General features: G+C 33.2%; 2 protein-coding genes across 19 annotated transcripts in view; one reads left to right on the forward strand and one right to left on the reverse strand.

The window, feature by feature from the left end:
- The window catches only part of LOC145972409 (uncharacterized), a 45,493-nt gene extending 33,648 nt beyond the window's left edge, over positions 1 to 11,845 (forward strand). For 4 of the 5 annotated variants that reach the window (XM_083100985.1, XM_083100980.1, XM_083100983.1 and 1 more), the window contains exons 2-9: positions 1,503 to 1,763; positions 3,932 to 4,003; positions 7,509 to 7,689; positions 9,633 to 9,767; positions 9,951 to 10,102; positions 10,438 to 10,807; positions 11,015 to 11,204; positions 11,531 to 11,845. In XM_083100985.1, coding sequence (XP_082957111.1) covers positions 1,543 to 1,763; positions 3,932 to 4,003; positions 7,509 to 7,689; positions 9,633 to 9,767; positions 9,951 to 10,102; positions 10,438 to 10,807; positions 11,015 to 11,204; positions 11,531 to 11,691 — 1,482 coding nt within the window. In that variant the 5' untranslated portion in view covers positions 1,503 to 1,542 and the 3' untranslated portion in view covers positions 11,692 to 11,845. The remainder of the gene's footprint in view (positions 1 to 1,502; positions 1,764 to 3,931; positions 4,004 to 7,508; positions 7,690 to 9,632; positions 9,768 to 9,950; positions 10,103 to 10,437; positions 10,808 to 11,014; positions 11,205 to 11,530) is intronic. The other variant, XM_083100982.1, reaches the window with a different exon arrangement.
- Positions 11,846 to 13,024: 1,179 nt separating this feature from the next.
- The window catches only part of Slo2 (slowpoke 2), a 167,408-nt gene continuing 155,626 nt past the window's right edge, over positions 13,025 to 24,806 (reverse strand). For 8 of the 14 annotated variants that reach the window (XM_083100976.1, XM_083100966.1, XM_083100965.1 and 5 more), the window contains 5 exons: positions 24,087 to 24,255; positions 20,828 to 21,013; positions 20,508 to 20,639; positions 19,699 to 19,815; positions 13,025 to 18,667 (listed from right to left, as the gene is read on the reverse strand). In XM_083100976.1, coding sequence (XP_082957102.1) covers positions 17,765 to 18,667; positions 19,699 to 19,815; positions 20,508 to 20,639; positions 20,828 to 21,013; positions 24,087 to 24,255 — 1,507 coding nt within the window. In that variant the 3' untranslated portion in view covers positions 13,025 to 17,764. The remainder of the gene's footprint in view (positions 18,668 to 19,698; positions 19,816 to 20,507; positions 20,640 to 20,827; positions 21,014 to 24,086; positions 24,256 to 24,806) is intronic. The other 6 variants (XM_083100967.1, XM_083100979.1, XM_083100973.1 and 3 more) reach the window with 5 other exon arrangements.

A 24,806-nucleotide genomic window follows, 5' to 3' on the forward strand; every position in this document is an offset into this window, starting at 1 on the left:
TGCAGAGAAACATAAGTCTAATGGAAGGTATAATTTTGATAATGATACCCCATTGACTTCCGTTCAGTTTCGAAACTTAAATTTCTAAAATTGAAAAAATTGCAAATGTATCAGAAAGATATTTTTAAAATCTATTAAATAGTTTGAAATAGAAGGAAACAAGGCAATATTATCGTTAAAATAGCATTTCAATTATCCCTTGAGGAAAACCCAATAAATTTGCGATCTTGCGCGAGGTTAACGAAATGATGCTGCAAATGTAATGAGGGATATTTGCCATCGTGCCCAGTCTTAGCGTGCATGCTGCAGCTTAATCGTCCGACTAATTCGAAGTTTCGCACGCGAGCGACGATTTACGTCGAAAAGGAATCTCGTTCTAGTTATTCCGTTCTAATTACAACTAATATTAGTTTCAAACTTTAAGTGTAATATTGGTATCGCATTAAATTCTATTAGTAGGATAGAAATATCTGTGAGAGATTTCACTTTAGTGTAAATTTTTAAGGAAAAATTCTCCATTTCAATTTACAAACCTCTCTTGTCGATCATAATTTTCAGTTATTTATTTCAGTATTTTATTCAGTAATATTAGAAGAAATATCGGAAACCTTTTTTTCTCCTCTCTCTTGAATAAATAATTACAATTATTTCTATCACAAAAAAAGGTTGCAAATATTATTGTTACATGAGATTGCAATAGTCGCTGATTTGTAGACAATTTAACTATCGCCTTTGGATATAAAATGTTGTTCGCAACATACGTCAATAGAGAAAATGAGATACTAATTTACGTGTAAGAAAGACCAGAAGTGTTTGTAGAGAAGGCGGTTAATAATTAAAGTTACTAGCGACTGGCGTTAATTGTATGTATCGTTGAGAACCGGTCTGCAATATGTGTTGTGACCATTGATCATGAAGAGGAAACGGAGCAGTGACAATTTATCTCTCTGCTTAGTAAGCGTTTAATGTACGCTATTTTGCAACATGAGGCACATGTGTTTCGAAAAGCATATGATGCAAAATAAGTGAAAAACGTAACAGCCAAATTTAATGATGAAATTAATAACATATTTCGAAAAAAAAGAAAATACATCGTATAAATAATATTATTCTTGCTTGGATATACATATTTTAATTAATACAGAAAACATATTATTATTATCTATCACATCGTAATTCATTGTTTGCATTAGAATTATTTTTATTTCTGTTGATATCAATGATAGGCGACATAAAAATTAATTAACAATAATTAAAATAAATCTAATAAATCTAATTAGTTACAATAATTAAAATCTAATAAATAGGTACTTAATATTTTAAGTAGACATTTTGGTCTTTAAAAGTTTTGATGATAAAAATTGTAATAATAAAAATTAATAATAAAAATTGTACAAATGTGTTACTGTTTAATATAGCAATAATCGGGATATTATTTATATTTTTTAAATGTCATATCTCATACACACATGGATTAATTATTATAATTTTTTATGTTTCAGATCTCCGCGAATCGGAGGTCCTCTGTCGCAGTCGCTGGCTATGATTCCTCCGACCATGCACGGACACGAGTTCAATCAGCCCCAGTCGAGGGTAGTCATGGTTCGTAAAACGGATCAAAGGACTTTTAGTAAAGGGAGACGGGGCGGCGAACCTCTTCTGGAAACTGTTACCAGGGAAACTGTCGAACTCTTCAACGGCGGCCGAGCAGAAAGGAAGTATACTTCCGAAACGAGAGACATCGTTACACCCAAATCCAACAGGTTCGATTATTTTCTTATTTACCATTAATTATGTCATAATATATAGCAAAGCGTTATATGTATATTTCTTCTATCTCTTACATTAGTTGTTACTTATGAACACTATTAATATTTATGGGCGATATAAATCTACGAGATATCAGAGATCTGAATATCTAAATAGATCTAAATAGATTTCATTATTTATAGATCTACTTAGCTAAATCTATAAATAGATCTATAAATAGATTTCGAAGCATTGCCTTAAAAAATATTCCACTTTATAAAATTTATTTTTAAATAATTCTTTTTCCAAATTCTAAAGTATATAATTTATTTTTACATATTGTCTATTAGGATTTATTTTCACCGTTTCAATTATTAATAAGGCATAAAAAAATTTGATAACAAATAACTTTAATATTAAAAACAACAAAATTATTTTAAAATTGAGTTTTCTTCGCGGGATTATAATTTAAAGATATAATAGATAAACTTCAAAGAAACATACAAGGTAAAATTAAAACTGTTATAATACATTATATGGTAATCAAAGTTTGAAATTACGTAAGTCAGCAAGTCATTTAGATGATAATATGAATAGTGTTTTTCAATTGCAATTATTTTTATTATTATTATATCTATCTGTCTGTTTGATAAAAACATTAAATAAATATGTAAAATTTTGTTCTGTCTTATTTTAATATAAATTATAATATATTTATATCTGAAATATACTTAGAATATCTTATTAAAATTTTATTTTGTTCTTTACATCTCAAAATTCTCTATAAAATTTATTGAAAGAAGAAACATATTTTTGTTAAGGAAAATTGTGAAAACCACTGATGTTCGAAAATAATGTATACATGTGTTATAGTATTTAGAATAACTGATAAATTGATATTACAGTCGTAATTTATTTTCTTGCGTTAGAGCGCGCAAAATGTTTCTTCAATGACTGAAATTGCTTTTCCTTCTTGTACGAATGTGTACCGGAAACTTGTTACACGATTCAAAATAGACAAAACCCTATCTATCGTAGAGTCAGCTGTCTTGTGTTTCAGTTCCTTTCTCTCCTTGATATTTATATACAAAGTATTCCAAGATTATTGTTTCTTTTCTTTCTTTTTAGAAATTTAATTGCATTTATATAATTAAAATGTTTAATATAAAATATTAAATTTGTGATAATTGATAGCTATCAAATATTTATAGAGAAAAGTCCAATGTAATGATAGCTCACGGCGCCTTATACAATAGTGTAGATATTTCGAGAGAAACCGCAGACCGCAAGTATTCAACTATCTCGTGTGGGGAGCGATACTTGCTCTTTCATAACTTTCGAAGTCTATAAAGAATTTGAGAAATGTCGTATGGCATTTGAAATATCTTCTGCATCTTGTAAAGCAATTAATTTTTCTCGGTACTCTGTCGCGAGTGATGCTAGGAGTCCAGACAACTTGTATTTTTAATAGAATTAATAAATAAATAAATATACATACATATACATATTACATATATTATCCGATCAATAATAAAATAATCTAATTATCAATGCCTTTTAAAAATAGTTTTTACATCAAAAGTGTTCTAAAGAAAGACAACTTCTGTTATTTATACATATATTCTCTGATCAATTTAACCTCGATTTTTCTTGATCAAAAATCCAATAAAATATTATCTTTTTTATCTTTTTTATAATATTAAAATTTTTATAATATTTATTATATTATTATATTATTATATTATAATATTATTAAATAATTAAATATATAATAATATAATATTTATTATATTATTATATTATTATTTATTATATTTATTTTTTATAATATTAAATTTTATCTTTTTTATAATAATTTATTTTTGAAAATATTTTGTGCAATAACATTACATGTAATTAAATGAGAGGATTTTTACTATTTGTCTTTAATTCTGAAATATATCTCCAATGCATTGTTGATTACGATTTAAAAAAATCATCTTCAACGAAATGTAATATTTGACAAATCAAATTTATTTACTCTCTGTATTTTTTGTCTTTTATTACTTGTTATCATTATTGTGAGCATGAAGATTTTCGGAGTCCACAAAGGATTATTTTACGAGTTGTCTTGCTCCTACTGTTGCTCACGAGAAGTGACTGCAATTTAACATTCCTCTTGTGTAAATCGTTGCTCTTGTAGTATGCCGTCACTCAATGTGCAAGGAACGAAAAAGAAGGTGGTCGGTTTTGTCGATCAAGTGTCACCTGAAAGGTATAATCGCCATATGACAGCGCAGACTTGCAGTCTAGCCATATTCCGATTCCAGTGAAGCGCAAGTAAGCATATGATAGATCATCTTGCCACAGACAGCATCTTGCCGATGTGTTGTCACTTAGATGCTTTCCGAAACTTCACTAGGATCGGTAAGTGGTTCTAGTTCACTAGCGTACGACGTAGGTGGCACATAGAAAGCCGAGTGACAGCTGAAAGTTCGCGTGCTTATGTTCAAACGAGTTGCAAGAGGACAGCAATTTTGTAAGAACGCTGTAAATTATCGGCTTTCACGATAATGTAACAAGACGATAATATTCGCTCGCCAGAAACGAAATTGAAACCTACTGCTGAATAAATTGAAAGTACGAGATCCTGGGACGCTGTAAAATATATACGCGTCTCTCTTCAAGTTATATCACTGAGATGTGCTCTTCTCGTTTAATTATAATGATAACTTGTGGAACAGCAATTCTATTATTATTTATTATTAATTCTAATTTTAGTTGATATATAACTTATTATTAGCAATATTTCTAAATCAAATTTATTACAAAGCGTACATTAAAAATGTAAAATATAATTATAAAGATGCATAAGATTTGTTGTAAAAATATATCTGTCGCTTCAATTTATTGGAAAACAGTTTTCAGATACAGTGTAACAATTTTCTAAATACATAATTTTACTATCAACGTATAAATTATTTTCAATGGCAACGATTAATCATATTTAAGCGTATGTAACGACGCTTGAATGTACGCTGATGAGCTTGCGAAAAAGAAATCCACACTCGGATCGTTTAACTAAAAGATTAATTGCCGCGAGGTCGATTTTGTTGGGATTAAATTTTTATCGACGAGGAACACATCGTTTGCTCGACGTCAACGATATGCGATTCCGCCCACGCGGTCGAGGAAGAACTTTCGATGCAACTCGTTTGAATGCGTCAAGAATAATGAATGCAATAAAAATGAGATGGAGGAAATGTGCAATAAAATATGGCATGTCAAATACACATATATGTTATGTTCCGTTTTATTTCTTGATGATTTAGAAAATAAATTTTTATAATTATATAAAATTTTTATTATAGTTACAAGATTATAAATATTAAAAGTTTTCATGAATCTAACTTTAAAGGCATATAACAAAATTTTATTTCTTCTCTATTCAATTTTTATTAATTTTTATAAATTAAATTAATTTTGTTTTGCTGATATTTCTTTTTATTTTAGGAACTACCTAAAAATATTTAAATTCTCGAAAATTACGAAAGATTGAGATTTTTATCATGTAGAAATCAATTCAAAATACTTGCCAAAAAATTCTATCGATTTCATTATAAGACATGCTGCATTTTATTGTGACTGGACCTTTATTTCTGGCCTCCCTTCTCTGCGCGCGACGTAACAAAGGAAACGACAACCTTTCTTCCGCAGCGACCATGGCCGTGGAGGCTCGTAGGAAGGAGGAAGTACGAGCCGTGCTCGTAAAAACGTATGTGATGGTACATACGTGAGCGCACGATGAAGCCTATTTCGTTTCACGTGATCTTTAACAAGGCCCGGTGAGAGCCTCAGAGGATTTTCAGCTCTCCCTTGGCTTTCTGATGTCGTAACGTCTCTTTGGGCTGAATACTGAAGTCGTTTCGATTTTAATAAATTTATTATTTAATTGCTCGATTAAAGGAGCTCTTTTATAGAACCGTGCTGATATTTTAACTCTCACTAATCCAAAAATGCAATATTATTTTCCACGATACAAATGGATATTCCTTCATTTCACTTTATTTTCATACTCAAATGCAGGCAATTATTTAATTAAAATTTATATTGAATTAAATCCTTTCGTGCACAACAATTCTTGAAATTTTTTAAGATCTATTGTATATTCTAAGTAAGTTCTGTTTTAAATATGTTTTTTTTTTTCATTTGGCACGTTATTGATGTGTTTGCTCCCCCATAAACAGACATCGAATTGCGAATTACTCTGGAAATCCATTAAAAATCGGACATAAAATATTCTCCGAACTTGTAGCCCGGAATTCTGAGTCTGCTCTATAAACGTATAATAAATAACCGAATTCTCGAGTTCACCGAATAACGTCTGGCTTCCGAAAATGTATGTTCATTTTCTTTAAATCGACATTTATATCCGTGATGGAATTATGTATGCGACGCAATTCGCGGCAGTCGTTTATCCACGGTATATCCGTTCGTATCATAATGGCAAGTTAACTGCACAGTCCGGCAAGATTGCTATTCATTAGTCAACGTGCAATTTTGCGCGAAACGATCGCGGATTTGCATCATAAGCGTATAATGATTAGAGATCTGCGACAGGAATTGTTTACACGAGCAAACAGTATTCAGTCTATCAGCGAAACACTCTAGAGGACTAGATTAGAGATCTTTGTAATCGCACAATGCTGCTATTGTTAGATGTCTTCACATTTAATAACTTTGATCCAGTATGCATAATCATAATAATCGTCCATATGATCGAAACCATCGCACATCGTTATTTTAATGGCTTTCAGCTTGCTTACATTTCATCGAGAAGCATCAAATGTACCAGCACTGTTTGAAATTATACGCGTCACAAGTATTAATTGTATCTCGTGTAATTATGCAAATAATGTAAAAGCAATTCATTTTTATCAAAATAAAATAATGTCAAACGGAATAATAGATTAAGTCGCATTAAAATGATATAATTTTATATCTTTGTAATATCTGCGTCTTTGAGAATTATCAGAGAAAAGAAGCAACAGCGCTCTTAAACGAGATGCGTAAGATAAGATTCATAATTTAAGATAAGGACGCAATTTTCGATTACAATTTATTACGCTTTCATCACGAAAATATTTGAATCAATTGCACAATCTTTTTAACACACTTTCTTTATATCATACTTATTTCAATGTCATTACCTCTTTGACTGTCGGAATCAAAGGAAGAAAATCATATCAATTTTGACAAATAAAATTGTAAAATAAATTAGTAGTAAAATTAAACTCTTTTTTTCTTGTTTTGGAATTTTTACAATATATGTATTCAATTTATAACAATTTTTATTCTAATCTATCCATCTAATGTTGCATGAAAAAAATGATTATTACTTCCTTTAGTTCCATCATTTCTTGGATGTCATTACTTTGATAAGAATTCTTTCTAAAAATTTTTTTAATATGGTTTTCATTATTTTTTCTGGATCGATTATTAATAAAAATATAATTCACGATTTTTTTGTTAATTTCTATAAAATATAAAATAATTAAGTTATAAAGAATTCTTCTTAAAGTAAATATATTCAGACTAAACGAAATTCGGCACATACATATATTTCTGCTGAAATAGAGTCACTTCTATGCAAATAAATTTCAATAAACTCGGTCTGTTTGTTTAAAGCATTCAGTGTTTATACCGCGCGTCGCTGTACTGTCTGGAGCAAAAAGGAGCTCTGTGTTTCTCCGTACACCGTGTAATCAGTTTACTTTCAGGTCGAGGACGGACTCGGTAAGATCCAAGTCCCCGTTGACGGCGTCTCCGGCATCACCGGGTCCCTTGTCGAATTCCTTGCACGGTAGTTTTCACGGCAGTCTAGGAAGCGATGGCATGTCCTGCAGCAGCGCCAGGTCCTCCTCGGCGTCTCCCGATTCCGCGAGATACTCGTCTTCACAGGTAACGATATTTATCGCGATATTTCAGGAATCCAAAAATCTACAATTACAAAAATTCGAGATAAAAAACTCGAAATGTGTGGTATTTCGAAATTCAACAATTTCAAGGATCACAATCAAAATTTGTAGTGTTTGATTTTGAATCTCTAAAGTACTGAAAATCGAAGAAGTTGAAGCTTCAAAGATTGAAGCGTATAAAATATGACGTGCAAAAAGAGGAGAAAATATATAAAAATAATTTGATCAAGACGATAGAAACTTTGAGATGCATATCTCATGTAAATGCACGATGCAAGAGTTTATGTAGCTCATCCAAATAGACGAAGAAAATAATATTACGACGCGAGTTAACAACATTGTGCATAACGCTAATAAGTAATTAGATCGTGCTACTTGTGCGGTAAATTCCGCTTTCGAAACCCGACATCACATTTTATAACAAACTAGATTTATTTACATTAAATAAATTTCTTTTGTGCTGGGATAAATTTTTCAATAGAAATTTGATAAAATATTTTTACATCGACAATAATACAAGATAATTCTAAAATTACATGCATAATAAATAAGAAAAGAGGGTCTACTGGAGGGACAAAAGCAAAGACGTTAATCGACCTTACTGACAAGATGACTTTCTTTGATAGTTTCTCATTAATCTGTCGCAATCTTCTCGTATCGAGGGAGTCTTTTGGTTTCAACCTACTTGGCAAATTAGCCGGTTGGAAAGCGCAGCTCGCCACACGTGACGTCGATGCGCGCGATGTGTGAAAGGAGCCTAAACACCATAAGACTCTCTTCGCGGAGAGGTGCATTGCCATCTGGCGATGACTCAGGATCGCTCCTTTTTTTAAGAGTCACGTCTGACCGTCTTGCACGGTTGTGAACGATGATTGGTAGATCATTGCGCGATCGTTTAGGGTCCGCGCGATGACTAATTTGCCCGAACTGCGCTTCGTGCGCTCGCGGAATCGATTTTTCCGCTCCATTTTCCGCGAGCGCACGTCGTCGCGTTCCCATTCCCTCGGCTTGTTCTTCGTATGCGCGTCAAGTTTTTACACTTACGTTAATGCCCTTGCCCTCAAAACGGTCCGGCGATTTGTAGCATGGATTAATGCATATTCATTAAGCAAGACAGGATCAATGCTTAGTAATTTCCTAGATTCTTTGAACTCCGAATTAATCTCAAGACATCAATTTTTTTTTCAATTTTTGTGTGTATGTAATTTATTTATAAATACCTAATTTTTTTTAATTAATAACTTTGAGAGATTATTAGGGCAAATACAAAATATTTTATTGGCTCCAATATAATGCTTATATTTTTAGTTTTTATTTTATTAAGTCATTGCCGACTGTTGTGCGAATGATGGATAATTAAATAGACAATCGCGTCAAAGAGCTCTGAAGCTACCGCCAGTTTGAGTCCCACGAGAATTATCGCTGCTATTCCGAGCTGTGTCAAATTGCGATCTCCAATTTAATCTTGAGACTTGTATCAGAAAAAAACATTATTTTTTCGTCAATCATATACCATCGATTAATTCGCTATCAGAAAGAAATTTAACAAGTGATCACGTGAAGCAGAAGCGTGAGCAAGAGTCTCCGAGGTCCCTGATCGTATAAAAAATGACTATGTTCTTATAGGACGATGGGAAATTTATGTCGGTTAGTGTACCACCCACAGAAAATTCCGTTCAAGTTATCAGAGACATTGTCTAGCTTTTATATCGCATCATTGTTGCTTCTTATCACGCGTATTTGAATCGCTGCGTTTTAATGCATTTAAATAGTAAGCAATGTTTGAAAGGAGCAAAATAAATGGTCGATGATAAAATATAGTTAACTGACTGATAAATATGTACGCACAGTCTTCGTGAGTATAGATTTTATTAATATCTGCGGATTCTTTGGTCCGTCATACGGTGTTTTCTCTATGTGTTGTAGATAACAAAGACTGACACGCGTAAACCGTCTGTGCGCAGATCGGGGCCTCCGAAGGAATTCATCAACGTCTGCCTCGACACGCACAATTTGTACCGATCGCGGCATGGAGCACCGCCATTACGACTCAGCAAACAGGTTACTGTCGATTTTCTTTCCGCACCGCAATAAAATTGTAGTCCTCACCAAACAACTTCGGAGAATCGAGAATTTTTTTATATGCTTATGATGCTTTATATCGTTCTCGGAAGTTGCTGGAGGCATTTATTTTAGCGTCTTTACACAGACCGGAAACGATAAGTGGTGTTCATTAATTTACAGCTGTGCAAAACAAGTCAAGACTGGGCTAACATATTGGCGGCCAGGGGTAGATTAGAACACAGGGCAAACATTGACTATGGAGAAAATCTGTATTGTATGTGGAGCTCCAATCCAAAAACTATCGTTGGTGGCGAAGAGCCAGTGAACGAATGGTAAAGTCATTAGATTGGACATTTATTATTGAAGTGTATATTATTAAAATTGTATTACTTAGACTATTGTATCATTGTCATTATATTATTGAAGTAAGAAATATTTAATATAATTAACATAATGATAAAAAAAATTAAAATGAAATTTTATTGTGATATTTCTTATTAATATACATTTTTAGATCGATACGTGTCTCTAAAAAAATAAAGCTTTATAGATTATAAAATTATTATTGCAAATAGTTGATTATATTTATTTAATTCTTGTTAAATTTTTTTTATTAAAATTGATTAGAAATTTGAACTATCTTAATTGAAATTTTCATTTTTTGCAGGTATGCTGAAGAAACTCAGCATCAATATGGAAAGGAACCCACAACATTGAAGACTGGTCACTTCACTCAAGTGATCTGGAGAGACAGTACTGAATTAGGAGTGGGAATGGCCAGGAATCGAAACGGTGAAGTTTACGTTGTGTGTAACTACAACCCCGCTGGAAATTTCTTAGGCAGTTTCACGGAAAATGTCCTTCCACCTGTGGAGACTAGTCCTGCGAAACGAATTAATTTTACCGACTTTAAACAACAATATACGATAGACGAGCAAGCGTGGCAGCAGGAAGCATTGCTAGTTCACAATGAGTACAGAAGGAAACATCGTGTGTCAGACTTGAGATTGAGTCCGGAATTAACAGCCGCTGCTAAGGTAATTTTGAAGCATAATCGTAATTTATTGAAATATTATTAAATATTATTAAATAATTTTAATTTTAATTTTATATAATTCTTATTTTATTTTTTTTTCCATTTTTTTTTATACTAGAATGTGACTAATTGAGAGAAAAAAAAAGAGACTGTAAAACATTGCATAAAAATCAAATAAAATGCGTTATTTTTGTTTATTTATTCGTAGGCCTGGGCGAACACATTGCTAAACACAAATAAATTGATACCTCAATCTTCGTCTCCGTACGGCGAAAATATTTATTCGATGCAATGTTCCGATCCTAAACTGATCGTCTCTGCGCGTGAAGTCATTTCAAAATGGTATTCCGAGAAGAAAGAGCACAAATTTGGCGTCGAGCCGAAAGTTCTCAATACATGTACGTATAAAATAATATTTCTACATATAATTAATATCATAAGTATAATCTCTTTGAAAAAATATAATATATGCCTATAGAAACAGCAAGTCAATGAAAAATTAAAAGAAAAGACTTGTTCTGATACAGATTCTTATTTATGTCTATTTATTATATCTATCATTTTGTTTAATTATATTCAATAATTTTTGACATTATAAAAAAAATTAGAACATATTAATGTGAGACTTAACTTGGCAAAATTAAATCTTACGTATAATAAATAAAATGTGTAAATGTAACGTGAATATTTGCAACATTTCTATTTTTTGTTTTTCTTTTTATAGGCCACTTTACACAAATTGTCTGGAAAAACACGACTGAAATGGGCATTGCTATGGCCAAGCGAGACGGTACGTGCGTGATAGTGGCATGTTACCATCCAAGAGGTAATATAGTAGGACAATTCACCGAAAATGTATCGAAACCTATAAAGAACGTCTGTTAGCTGATTAACCATTTTCGATTTACTTTTGTCGATAATGTAATTAAGTTCTGTATTTATGTATTGTGCAAATAACGCTACGCGTAATATATGTAATGTATATATGACATTTTGTGCATACAAGTAGAATAAACATTCCACGTACAAGTATTTGTAACTTTCTGGCTCTACTTTTCTTTGTACATTCCAACTTTATCAAGTGATAAAATATGAGGCACAATTGTATTTTTTTTTAATAATAAAATATTCCATATCTCTCTTCTATTAAAAATCAAAATGACTCTATCGAGTCTTTAATGTGAAGATATTTATTGTTTTATTATAATATCATGTGCATCTTTTCAATGTTGCGATAGAATTCTGTAAAAAATTTTTAATTTTTGATACATATTTAGTGATAAAAGGATCAGTATTTTATCTTTCAAAAATTTCAATTTCTTGAAAACGCATGAAATGAATTTCTGCAAATACGTCAGTTCTTCGAAATAATCTACTATAACATGTAATATTAATAATATACACTCAATAATCAAAGAAATAATTTTTTAATAATACACCGCCTAATTAAGCAATTTTCCACTTTGGAGATTTATAATAATTTATTTATAATAAATTTACATGCACACATCGCACGCATCGCGTTACAACGTCGCATATATATATATATTTTTTATATATATAGATACATTCTCTCTCTTTGTTTTCTGCTTTTCTTATTTTACATTACATACAGCCGTTTACAATTGTGTTTGTGGTCGAGAAATGCTTAATTATTTAAATCTTATTGTAAGAACCTGCTGGACGCTTCTACAAGATTCGCGCCATTCGAAGAGAATCCATTCGAGGTGCGTCAAGCTCTTGCTTAAACTTTCGAAGGAACTTGTGTGATATTCTGTGCATCCGCGAGAAGACACGTGCATCTCTTTTCGAAATGAAAAACAAATTCGCGCTTTAAAATCACTTCTAATTCGATCAACCAGAGGTCATGACAAAATTATTGTAATTAGAATACGAGAGTGTATTTTGATCACTTCTCCAAAATGCGAAACATCTTTCATTCCTTTGATTTTGCAAGTAATACTATTAACTTTAAATATATCTTTGAAGGGAACACATTGCATAAAATATTTTGTATAGATATTGATAGAAAAACGTTCATTAAAATTTTCGTCTCACGTTGATATTAATCTTAATATTGAACAAAACTTAGATTTAGAATTAGATAACCGAATGAAATGCGACACTAATGTAAATATAAGAGAAAATATAAACTATATAATATTTTACATTATGCAAAATAATAAGAAATATCTAAATGAATAAAAAAAAAAGAGAATCGTTTTAAGATAGCATTTTATAATAAAAATATAATATACATATTCTTTAGAAACAGCGTATGTGTATTTTTGCGCTCTAAAGGCACGAGAACTTTAACGAATAATTTTATAAATTTTAAGAAAAAAACTTGTATTCTTCGAGTTTTACATCACGAATATGAGAGATAATTTCTGCAATATTAAAACAGTGTTAAATTCTTTACATATACATGAGTAAAGTTATAATATATTGGGACAAAAATGAAGGAAAAAAGAATTTGATTATTGATCGTCTCTGTTTTCAGTCGATTACTTGAATTAAGTAAGAAAAACTATAAGCATTAATAATAATGTATTTTATCTTTTTTTGAATTATTCTAAATTAATCAATTAATTACCAATAAGAGAGAACTGTACGAGTTACGTTTTTATTTCTACTCTCGAAGATTTTACATTTTTTAATATAAACTCAAGTAAATGTAATAAATATATATCTTTTGAAGAATATAATCAAATTAAATTTTCTGCTTTTCGAAGAGTCAAACACACGTTGCACGCAATAAATCATTGTACTCGTTATACGCTATAAAATCGCATGTACTTTTCTCATTTTCTCTCTCTCTCTCTCTCTCTCTCTTTTTCTCTCTATTTTTCTCTTTCTTTCTCTCTCTCTCATTCGACACGTAATTCGAACAATTTTCCTCAAGAGCAAGTTTTATTAAAGATTACCGCATTAAATTGTAACATGGTACTTTATAGATTATTGATCTGAGTTTAACTATCAAGATTCAGGTCACATTATATTGGATTGATTCTATAATTAATTATAAGTATATACATTCTCCGAATAATGATTTTCCGCGCTCTGGTAACGTCACATGGACGCCCTCGATGCATTCGTAGCGTTAAATTTTTCTCTACAATTTCACAGTGTAATTTCTTCATTAATACTTTCTCCATCTGAAGAAAGGAAACTTAGCGTCTATCCATCTGAATATCAAGAAATATTTCTAAATTCAATGCGATTTTTTCTGAGTAAAATAAACCCAAAATGAATCCAAAAGAAAATATGTCAAATTCGAGCAATATATTTTAAATCAAAAAGGCTCTTTTCTTTAATGTGATAAAATCTTTATGAATATGTAATCTTCACACTTACTTTGCTAACATTATAAATTAAAGCACATCGCAATAATGGTCCGATTGCACTCCGGATGTAGTTCCAATCCTGCCACAACGTTCTTTGATAAAATTATATAAAACTACCGAGAGCTTCTCTAAGGCGATTGCTGTGTATCTGGAACAAGCTCGTACTTGCTCATCGTTTCTATTTATTCTATTTATATTAACGACATAGAAAATCCTTCTTTCTCGAAAGGTAATTCACTTGCGTATTATCTACATATAAAAGTCTACAGATCAACGTCGTCGGGGCGAAGGTGACACGGTCTCCTTAATGCTAATCGAAGAGAGAAGAACAAAGAGTTAACGAAAGAAAAAGAGTAATATAGAGTGAGAGAGAACGATATAATTAAAGAATTTAAATTTTAAACGCGCGAGAAGATTTTAAATAATCAATTTTGCTTCGATGAGATATTAAAATAACGAAAATATGATAATTCGATATGCATACATCTAATAATTTCAATCGAGCGAATAAACCAGAAAGATACGTTGATTTTACATTCGATTTTTTGATTTTACACAAAGCAAGACCCGCCTCACGACTCATTTTAGCTACGCAAAAATAAATTAGTATCTTTTTTTTGGCATTAAAATTTGGTTACTGATTTCTACGATTTTTTTTATCTTGTGTTTGAAGATTTCTTCAACTTTTTTGTGTTGTGTGTTTTATATTTACTCCTGAAAATATCTAACTTTTGCTTTAATCTTTAATTATTATAGTTGAATTAAATCTAAATTATATAAGGTTAATTTATAAATCAATTATTTTATAAAATATTAAATTTCTATCCAGAAGTAACAATTTGTTTTGCAATCTAGTTTTATGTAAGGCATTTTTGTTACATTTTTTTATAAAACTAAATAATATATTAGAAATAATAATATTAGAAATAATATTTTATTTCATGACCAGTCACAGATTGGATTATTCACAAATTAGACAATAATTAAAATCTAATCTAATATAGTTTTTAATCTAATATAGTTTTTAGTAAATTTTTAATCCAAACTTGCTTTCTCTTTATCAATATTAGTGTTTTATTAATACGTAAAGATACTTTTTCTTATCAAACGTTGATAAAATAATGAAAACTAATTTTGAAAGTTGCATTTCGTGGGATATATTTCTCGTCGCACATAATAAGGCCAATCTAGTTAGCTAATGAAAGTAATCGAAGCAGGTACTCGATAATATACGACTCGTTTGGTCGAAGAAATGTGTAAATTGGTCAACAAACGATTGCATTTGGCTGCAAACGCCACGATTGTGACGCTACGTTAAAAATTTAATTGTATTGCACCGACCTTATTATTGCCAACTGTGATTCAATCATATCTTGTGTAGACAATATTTCATTATTAATCTTTCGAATATCTTTTAAAAAATCGTCCAAAGACTTTTTCAACTTTTATAATTGCCTATTCCATTTTATATTATAACACTTTTTAGAAAGATGCAAGGAATCACCGTTCACAGTTAGATCATCATAATTCAGCCGATGCAACTCTTGTCTTGAATAATGACTCTCGTGTTCGACTAACTAATTGAACGGATTATTCAAGCGAGAATAATCGTATTCACTCGCTAAGAACAACTGATTTTTCTCTGATACGTTTTGTGCTCAGAATACTCTATTAGAGACTGAAACTAATACAAAATTATTGAGAAGAAGAAGAAGAGAGGATAGTAGCTTCCGTGCGATTCATTTGCGATTAATTCTCATCTCGCAATTTTCGCAATGCCGTTTTTGTCTATATCGGCTTGTAACATCGGCCGTAAATCTCGTCGTCGTCACATCCAACGATATATCGTGGACGATACATCAGTTAACGCTAAAAAGTCACGATAATACGCGCGTGTTCTAAGCACTTGCCTAAAATACTCTTTCTCCTATTTATGTAGAATATAACAGTGATCTCCGCGCGAGCGACACTCTCGCGTGATATGATTAAAATGGTCATACATCGTATCTTTAATATTATGTATAATAGACTCTTTCTTCTCTCGCGTCCCGTAAATTTCTCTAATATAAAATTATTCGCGCTCGATCGCTGAGCGCGACGATAAATAGGAATCGAGGAGTGCGTTATAGAATATTCCTACCGTGTTCTCGTCTCGTAACTCGAAAATGTATGAAATGGACGATGGGCGAATGGCTTCTATGAATCAATTGCGACTTCGAGAAGTTAATAAATACTGCATTTTATTTTTATATATATTATAAAGAGAGAAAAAATCTTAAAATTAAAAAGAAAATTATAAAAATAATTAACAAAAATAATAACAAAATAATTTAGAGATAAAGTATCTTTTAAAGGAATTTCTTTTCTCAGTAAAAGTGACAGCAGTTTAATAATTTTGTACATATTTCGTATTTTTTCATCGCACTGTTATTTTAATATATATTATATTAAACATATATAAAACATAATAAATTGTTGTATATTGATCAAGACATTTATGTGTAATTTTTTGTAATTTTGTTAAAATTTAATTGTTCATTGTCAAATTAAATCAAATATAAACGTAACGAAAATGACAAATTTTAAAAAAGGAATCCAGGATACAGAAAATGAAAATATCACTTTTGTGATAATTTGTATTGATCGCAAGTGATTCGGAATATATGTTTAGCTATCATATGATGTGCTTTTTTTAAGTGCCTTTCGCACTATAACTCGAGCGATCTTACATTCTGATGAATGAAGTCGCATGCGTGGACGTCAGGACGCTAGAGGCGACCTAGAGAGCAAAACGTTTTAAGAACGCAGCCTGCTACAGGTACGAGTTACAAAAGTAAGGTACACCGAAACGAAGCTCTCATAACATTGCGTTACATCGCTCTCTAACAATGAATTACCGTGTACTAGTTACTGACTGACACTTGACGTGACTCTCCATCCACGCATCGAGACTTTCCAAGCAGAAGACTGTAGTTCCATAGGGAATCAGAGTCTGACATATCACAGTTACGATTCGATATACCAGCGCTTAGGTCCACGAATTGTAATGAATCGCACCGCCTCGAAATGAAAAAGACAGCACTACCATAAATTGAAGCGAGAATAGTTCAACAATATTAACCTGGCGCCGAAAATACCGAGATAAAGAAGGTAAGCATTCAAATTTCTATCAGCATCTTTTTATCGATTATTTCCATAAGTACTAACGATAATTTTTTTACATACATCTATTTTCTCACATAAAAACTGTAACGTGTAGAAAGATTCGGAAAATTAATCAAAGTTGGAATATTGTCGACGCAGTTTTAAACTAGAGCCAAATTAACCTTGCCGATGTAATTTCGCCCCAATTTACTCTACCCGACATTGCGAAGCATCCTTCGACATTCAGAACAGTCACCAGCCCGACGTAATTGGTTTCAAACACCTTGCTCTCCGGCCGTTCCATTTATCCGGCTCGATCGAGTCGGAAAAATGTCGCTCTATCGTTTCGCTACGATTGCCGTAGAGACGCCGTTCTCGACGCCCAGCCTTGAACGCCGAATGTGGGAACGCTACAGCCATTTGTTTCGAGTCACGCCGGAGAACCTGCGTCCCCACATAAGGTTATATCATACTATTGTTCCCTGTATATGCTGCGGATCCTGCGTGGCACCTTGCATCTGGGGGGACTGACAGGGTGAGCCTATCGGGCATTGAAGCGAGGGTGGGTCGTAGAGGCCACCCAGGGACCCACCAAGGCCCGCGCCGAGGCTGGGACCGAAGGCCGCGTTGAGCTCAGGCATGGAAGGCAGACCCACGTCCAGGATACCCGTGTTGCTGGCGCCACCGCCCTGCGAGCCTTCTTCCGGCGGTGTCACCTCCAGGCCGATCGAGCCGTTCAAGGCGATCTTGATCGGGTTGTGATTGGAGTGGTGCGAGAGCGCGCCCAGACCGATATCCTCCAGACTGCTCTTCCGCCTGGTCGTCGTCGTCAGACTCTGTCTCAGAGAATTACTTCGCCGCAGCAGGATGTCGTCGACCACCCTCAGCGAGTTTGAACGACCGCGCAGAGTTCCGGCCACGGTGGGACTATCGGGTAGGGACAGCGAGTTCGACTTTGTCGTGCCGAGAGGCGGCGCCCTGGCCAGACCTATGCTGGACCCACGACGGCTTCCCGGGCCACCTGTCTGAAGACCCGCGGCCGTAACCGCCGCGCTCATCTGCGACACCAGCTGCGCCGAGCAGAAGCTGATGTTGCTCTTGCGCCGGGAGTTGTGCCGCTCGAACGTTTTTTGCGCGGAAAACGGGCTTGGTCGCACCAGGTAGACGATGTCGCCCTCCTCGAGTTTCAGGTCGCAGCTCGGGTTGATGATCACGTAGGAGAGGCTGCTGCGCTTCTCCGATACGTCGTCGTAATCGGCGACCGGTAGGTTCAGCGACTCCATCCGCGAGCGCACCAGGTTTGCGATCTCTGCCCGTTCGATCTGCTGCGCGTGGTTGTCGCGCGCCTCGTCGCCGAGGCTCACCGAATACTAGCGATATATGAAAGAGATCAAGTATTAGTATATTTGCACTTGAATAACAGGCAGTCTGCTGTGACGATCGGTAATATCAACGAGGTGGCCTAACCTAACCTTGGTTAGCCTAACCTAACTATTCTTACTATCGTTCATTACGTATTACATTTTCGGTTTTGTTACATTGTTCGTTATAAATGTAGATATATAAACTTTTTAGAAGAAGAATTAATTAATATATTCACATGAATAATCCCAGCAAACACCAAGTAACAGTTATATAACTGTTAGTTATAATTTCCTGTTAAATAACAATTATATTGTTTTAGTTATAATTTCTTACTCAATAATATAACAGTTATATAACTGTTACATGTTATATAACTGTTAGATAACAATTATATTGTTGAGTGGGAAATTATAACTAACAATTATATAACTGTTACTTGGTGTTTGCTGGGATATAATACAATAAAACCGATTTAATAAATGTATATTTATGTATCATTATATTATGTGCCAGATGCAACAAGTGACTTGCTGCGGCTTGCAAGGTATTATTACAAAAAGGTTACGATTAAAATGATGATCATTAAAACAGCCACCTTTTGGATATCGGTTGAGCGTCACAATCGATGGATCTTAAATCTAAGCCATAAATAAAAACGTCTGACTCGTGAGGACGATCGAGAATTCCTGATACGAATATAATCAATCGGGGATGCAACGATACGGCGGTTTACATGCGCTGCTGTGCTGCGGCAGACGAGTCTGGACATCCATCAGACAAATGTGTGAGCGTGATAGAGAGAGAACAAAGGAGATATAAATACAGATAGAGAGAGAGAGAGAGAGAGAGAGAGAGAGAGAGAGAGAGAGAAAGAGAAAGAGAAAGAAAGAGAGAGAAAGAGAGACAAGAGCGATAGAGTGAGAGAGGCTGGAACACGTGATGAAAATATACATAAAACAATCGGAAGAAAGAGAGGAAGAGAGGAAAGAGAGAGAGAAAAAGAGAAGAACAGCCACCACGTCGACGTTTTACTCACAGCAGATGCACCCTTGTCGCGGTTGGCGCAATTCGCAAGGCATGATGCTGCCGCCGAATGACGCATCTTGTACGTCACACCGACGCCGGCGTCGCTTTCCGCGTCTGAATCGCCCTGCTAAAACGACAAGCAATTCTACCCTTACTAATGACAGCCGCGATGCCACATCGTTTTACGCGTCTGACACGAATGAGCGCAGCACGTTGCTGTCACTCGACGTAACGATTAGATCGCGAGCTTCCTTCCATCCAGAGAAGTAAACGCTTCTCGCTAAGGACGGTCGTGAAACGTAGCACGAACGAGCGTTCGTAATTTTATCAGACGCTATTTATATCTTTTTAAATTGTAACATCGATAAATCATCTTTGCTTCTTTAGAGAAGAAGATTGGGGTTCGAAGCTAGCTCTAAACATCTCTATCAATTTGCTAGTTCCTCGATACTTTATCACATGTCACATATCGGAGATTAAAGTTATCAACGAAAGCACACTAAATCTAGCACAATGCAAATTTAAAGACGCAGAGATCAATGAATTGGGAAGATGTAACGTGCTATGAGAGTCAGTTCGTCAAGATGCAACGGCCCCGCGGCTCGTTAGTTTACGCGCGGCAGGATTAGGCCGAGAAATGTCACGAGAAGAGAGATGGGGCAGGAAACGAAATCAATAAAAAGAGCGAGAGCACAAGCATACGCTACTCACAGCCGCCATTCAACGATTCTTTTCCTATCTTCATAAAGAGTACAAGAGAACAAACTACTTCGGTTAGACTTCCCTCTCTAGATGAGAAATGTCAAATTTTACACTTACGTGCGACGAATCGGATACGGTAGTGTCCTGCGTCCTGTAGATTCCAATTGGTATCTCGCAAGTGGTCGAGCAGAGTTTCTGGTACAACCTGCCGTATGTTCTTATCCACATGTCGTCCTTGGTTATGCGCATCTGCAATTATTATTGTGATTACCATGACACTCAATAATAACAAAGCTAAATGGATCCTTTTCTTTTATAAATCTGATATAAAAATTGCCAAAATAAATTATTAAGACATCCAATCAAGTTGCAAGTTGCTGTTGCAACTGCATCCCTTTTATTTATATTAATTAAATATATTTTAAGCAATTATTCACCGACGTGAGGAACCCAGATCCTGGCGCTTGGTCCACTCCTAATAATAATCTCACGAATGTTATGACGTAATCCTTGACGAATGCTTGATAAAGCAAAGTGTCCAACATCGAGGCGCTGAAGACACTGCCAGCGGCGAACGGCAGTCGAAACATGTACGATATGTGAGATCCTCTTTCTTTTTCTCTCTAGAAACATGCATAATTAATCGTTATATTATTTTATTTATTTCAATAAAATAAATAATACCGCCAACTCTGTTGTGTGCAATTGTTCCTAAAATCTGTTACAAACTCTTACATATGTTTCGACAACATGCACGTATGTTTCTTGTCATTTACAGATGTTCGGAATATGTCGATATTTTAAATCTGATGGAATAATAGTATTAATTTATCCAAGTGTTTCGATAAATATATATCTAACAAATGCACGCAAGTATTTTTGCATGTTTTTATTTTTTTCTTTTAATCGTACCAATCGTTAAAACGTACATATTATTTAAAATAAATTTTAAAATAATTTTTAATCAGTACTGGTCTAATAATCTACAATATAATAATGTCAAAGTTGATTAAATAAAGAATTTATCTGATGATACATTAGAATTACGTAGAATAGAATGTTTGATTTACATACATATGATAAAAAAATCAGTTTTTTTATTTTCTTCTTCAATCATTTCAACTAATTTTAATTCAGAAATTGAAATTTTTGAAATATAATCTACTTGAATGAATGTACTTTAATAGGTATTTATGTTAGCAGTATTGAATCCATTATCCTCCCCCTATATCGAATATCTCAAATATGCAAATTTTCCGACATCCATCCACGTCGCAACGCATCGTGCAATGTAGCGTGAAAGATACGAAGATGTTATCGCGATGATAAGTAATGGCGCAGCATAACAAGAGGAAAAGGACTTCTAGTTTTGATGTGAAAATTTCAGCTCGCAAATGTGGCATTTAAGGGATAATCAGATTTATATTAATATCTCTAGAATATCTAACGGCATTCACGAAGCTGAAATACACACATTGTTGCATATAATTATATATACAGGGTGTCCCGAAACTAACTCTTGATATTTTAAAGGCAGATTTTCTGGCCAATTTAAAAACGATTTTTCCTCAGCGAAAATGTCGCGGCACTAATAGTTTTCGAGTTATAAACGATTGAAAATAAAGAGTTTTTCGCAAACTAAGGCTTATGGGAATAAAATATTAATAAAGTCACATTCTTTAGTTAATTTTAGGTAGAGTTTACTTTAATAGAATTTTAATTTAAGGCTTAGTTAGAAAGATACATGATGACAAAAATTGGGAATATGCAAAAAATAATGATCTCCCTCGACATTTTCGCTGAGGAAAAATCGTTTTTAAATTGGCCAGAGAATCTGCCTTTAAAATATCAAGCGTTAGTTTCGAGACACCCTGTATATATATATATATATATATATATATATATATATATATAATATATATTTATAAATTATTTTATTTTATTTTCAAGTTATAGGATTGCACTAGTCTTCTTCTAAATCACAATCAAATAACAGGTGATTATTATAACTTGTATAACATATGTACATAATTCTAAATTCTAAATATTATGTACATTATATATAATCTATATTTCATCCATCTATTCAGTTATGTCATGTATTAAAAAACAAATTCACCGATGTGATTGTCATCTAAAATTTTTGAATGAGCACATTCTTGGTATAGAACAACACTTAAAGATTTTAAGGATCATAGAAGATTTGCTGAGTAAAATGTATGCACAGAAGTTGAATGAATCATGCTTTAAATAATGTACAATAGAAAAATAAGATGATATTGTATGCTTGCAAAAATATAAAGAAAGCCTATGGTACTTTGAAAGATTTTCTAATCTATTAAACACCATCAATTTTTCATGTATAATATTATACATATGAATTGTGTGCTATGTAACATCAATTCAAAAAATATTAGGAAGAACGACTATCGATATGTTAAACTTAAAAGGGCGCATCTAAAGTTTGTTGTATGAGACACATGCATTGATATCTAGATTCTTAATCCTTTCACTACGATAATATAAAAGTGCAAAACGATCTCTACAGTCGAAAAAATATAGGCCCGATAACTCGCGATATCGCAAAATTATCACATTAATTAAATATCGACACGTTAAAAAACGATAAATGTCCACAATTAATAAGTTCACTAGTAGAAATCGTAGCAAATTTGTTTAGCATGTGTATTTTCGATTATACGAATATAGGATGGCATATCCATGTGTTTTATGTCTCTTAACAAACACTTTTTTAAATAGCATCTATGTTTTCTATAACGAAAGGATTAAGTGACTACAAAGTATTGATCATTAGTCGCTATTCTCTACGTTTTTATCGCTCTCGTAAGATGTCCGTCATTTTTAAAAAGAATTCTTCATCTTTATCAAATTTTGTCATATTATAAATATTTTTAATCACATTTTTTATAAATCGACTATTTATAATTGATTTATGTTTGGTCATATTTACCCAAAAGGAAAATTTATCGTATGATATGATATGATATAATCGATCTAGAAGAGTCTCTAATAATTATATTACCGAATATAAATTATAATGTGATTACACGCTACATTTTGTCTTCCTTTCAGAGTTTTATTAAAATATCTGTCTCGCTTTCCTCAGCATCGCGGGCCGAGGACTAAAGTAAAGCTGCGAAGACATTGGTAAAGTTGACAAGCGACGCGACGAAGGGTGCATGCGGAAAACAGCACTTAGAGCAAAGTGGTTTCCGCGCGCGAAGCGACTTTACTCTCGTAATTTCTTTTCGCTTACTTCCAACAGTGCGGCTTTACGAGGTCGGCTATCGCAAATCTCGGAAAGCGTCCTTTTAAGTTTCCCGTAACCGCGAACGCCACCGAAATTAGATTTGTATAAAAGTCGCGTCGGAAAATAGCGAACCAGGAGAAGAGAAAGAGTCTCGCGATCTCAAGCCAGATAAAGATATTTTCGAGATCACGGCTTATGTTTACAAATCGCAAACTTTGGCTAGATTTACACAGAGATATTAATTTTGTAATGGATGTGGTTTTTTTTTTTTTTTAATTGGGTCAAGTGCGTCGAGAATATTTGAGACTGAATATACGAGAGCGACGACAACGTTGGAGATGGTTGGCAATCGATCGATCAATCAATTCAACAATCAGTCAATCCATCATCAATCAGAGGTCGGAGAATGAGTGATATCGTGTTACCGGGGAGCCCATTGAAGGCTCATCGGAGTAGTTGTCATCGGTAGCACTGAGGAGTACCTTTTCCATTTTGCTGAGGTGCAAAGCGTACTTGTCGTGCGCCCGAAATTGCATGAAACGCATATTGCTCGACTGGGACAGTTCCGTTATGCTCTTTATGCTCGGGAAGAATCTATAGAAAAAGTGAAAAATAATAAAAGTTACAAGTGAATTGTAATTTTTCAAATTTTTATCGATTATCCTCGCGTAAATATATTTATCCTTTCATGATGAAAATTACGACCAGTCTTGACAATTTTGTTTCCTTTCAATTTTTATTCAAATTTTCCTTTCTTCGTAATAATTTTTAAACTGCAATTTTATGTTGTAAAAATTATACCTAATTTTGAAAATATTATAGATGTAAAAATATCAAATAATTTGTACATTTGAAGATTAAAACGTAGCGATACAGGTAATTTCAGTAGAAAATAATATATTCTGTTATTGTATAATTCTTCGTCTTTAAAGTTATACGTCTTTTAAATTTTAAAATAAGAAATATTTTATTAGAGAAATGTAACGAGTATAAATAGCTTTTCGTGGAAACGTATTCAAATAACAGATTTTTAAATTTAGTTTTAAGTGGTTTTAAGATTTTATTACACGGTTAAGGGAATATTTGAAATGTTTTAAAAATGATCGGATATTTTTTAATTAATGGAAAATGTTAAATGAATGGAT

This window comes from Camponotus vicinus, unplaced genomic scaffold, assembly GCF_025532165.1.
Source record: "Camponotus vicinus isolate PSW18456_S1 unplaced genomic scaffold, iyCamVici1.0 SCAF_5, whole genome shotgun sequence".
NCBI lineage: Eukaryota > Metazoa > Arthropoda > Insecta > Hymenoptera > Formicidae > Camponotus > Camponotus vicinus.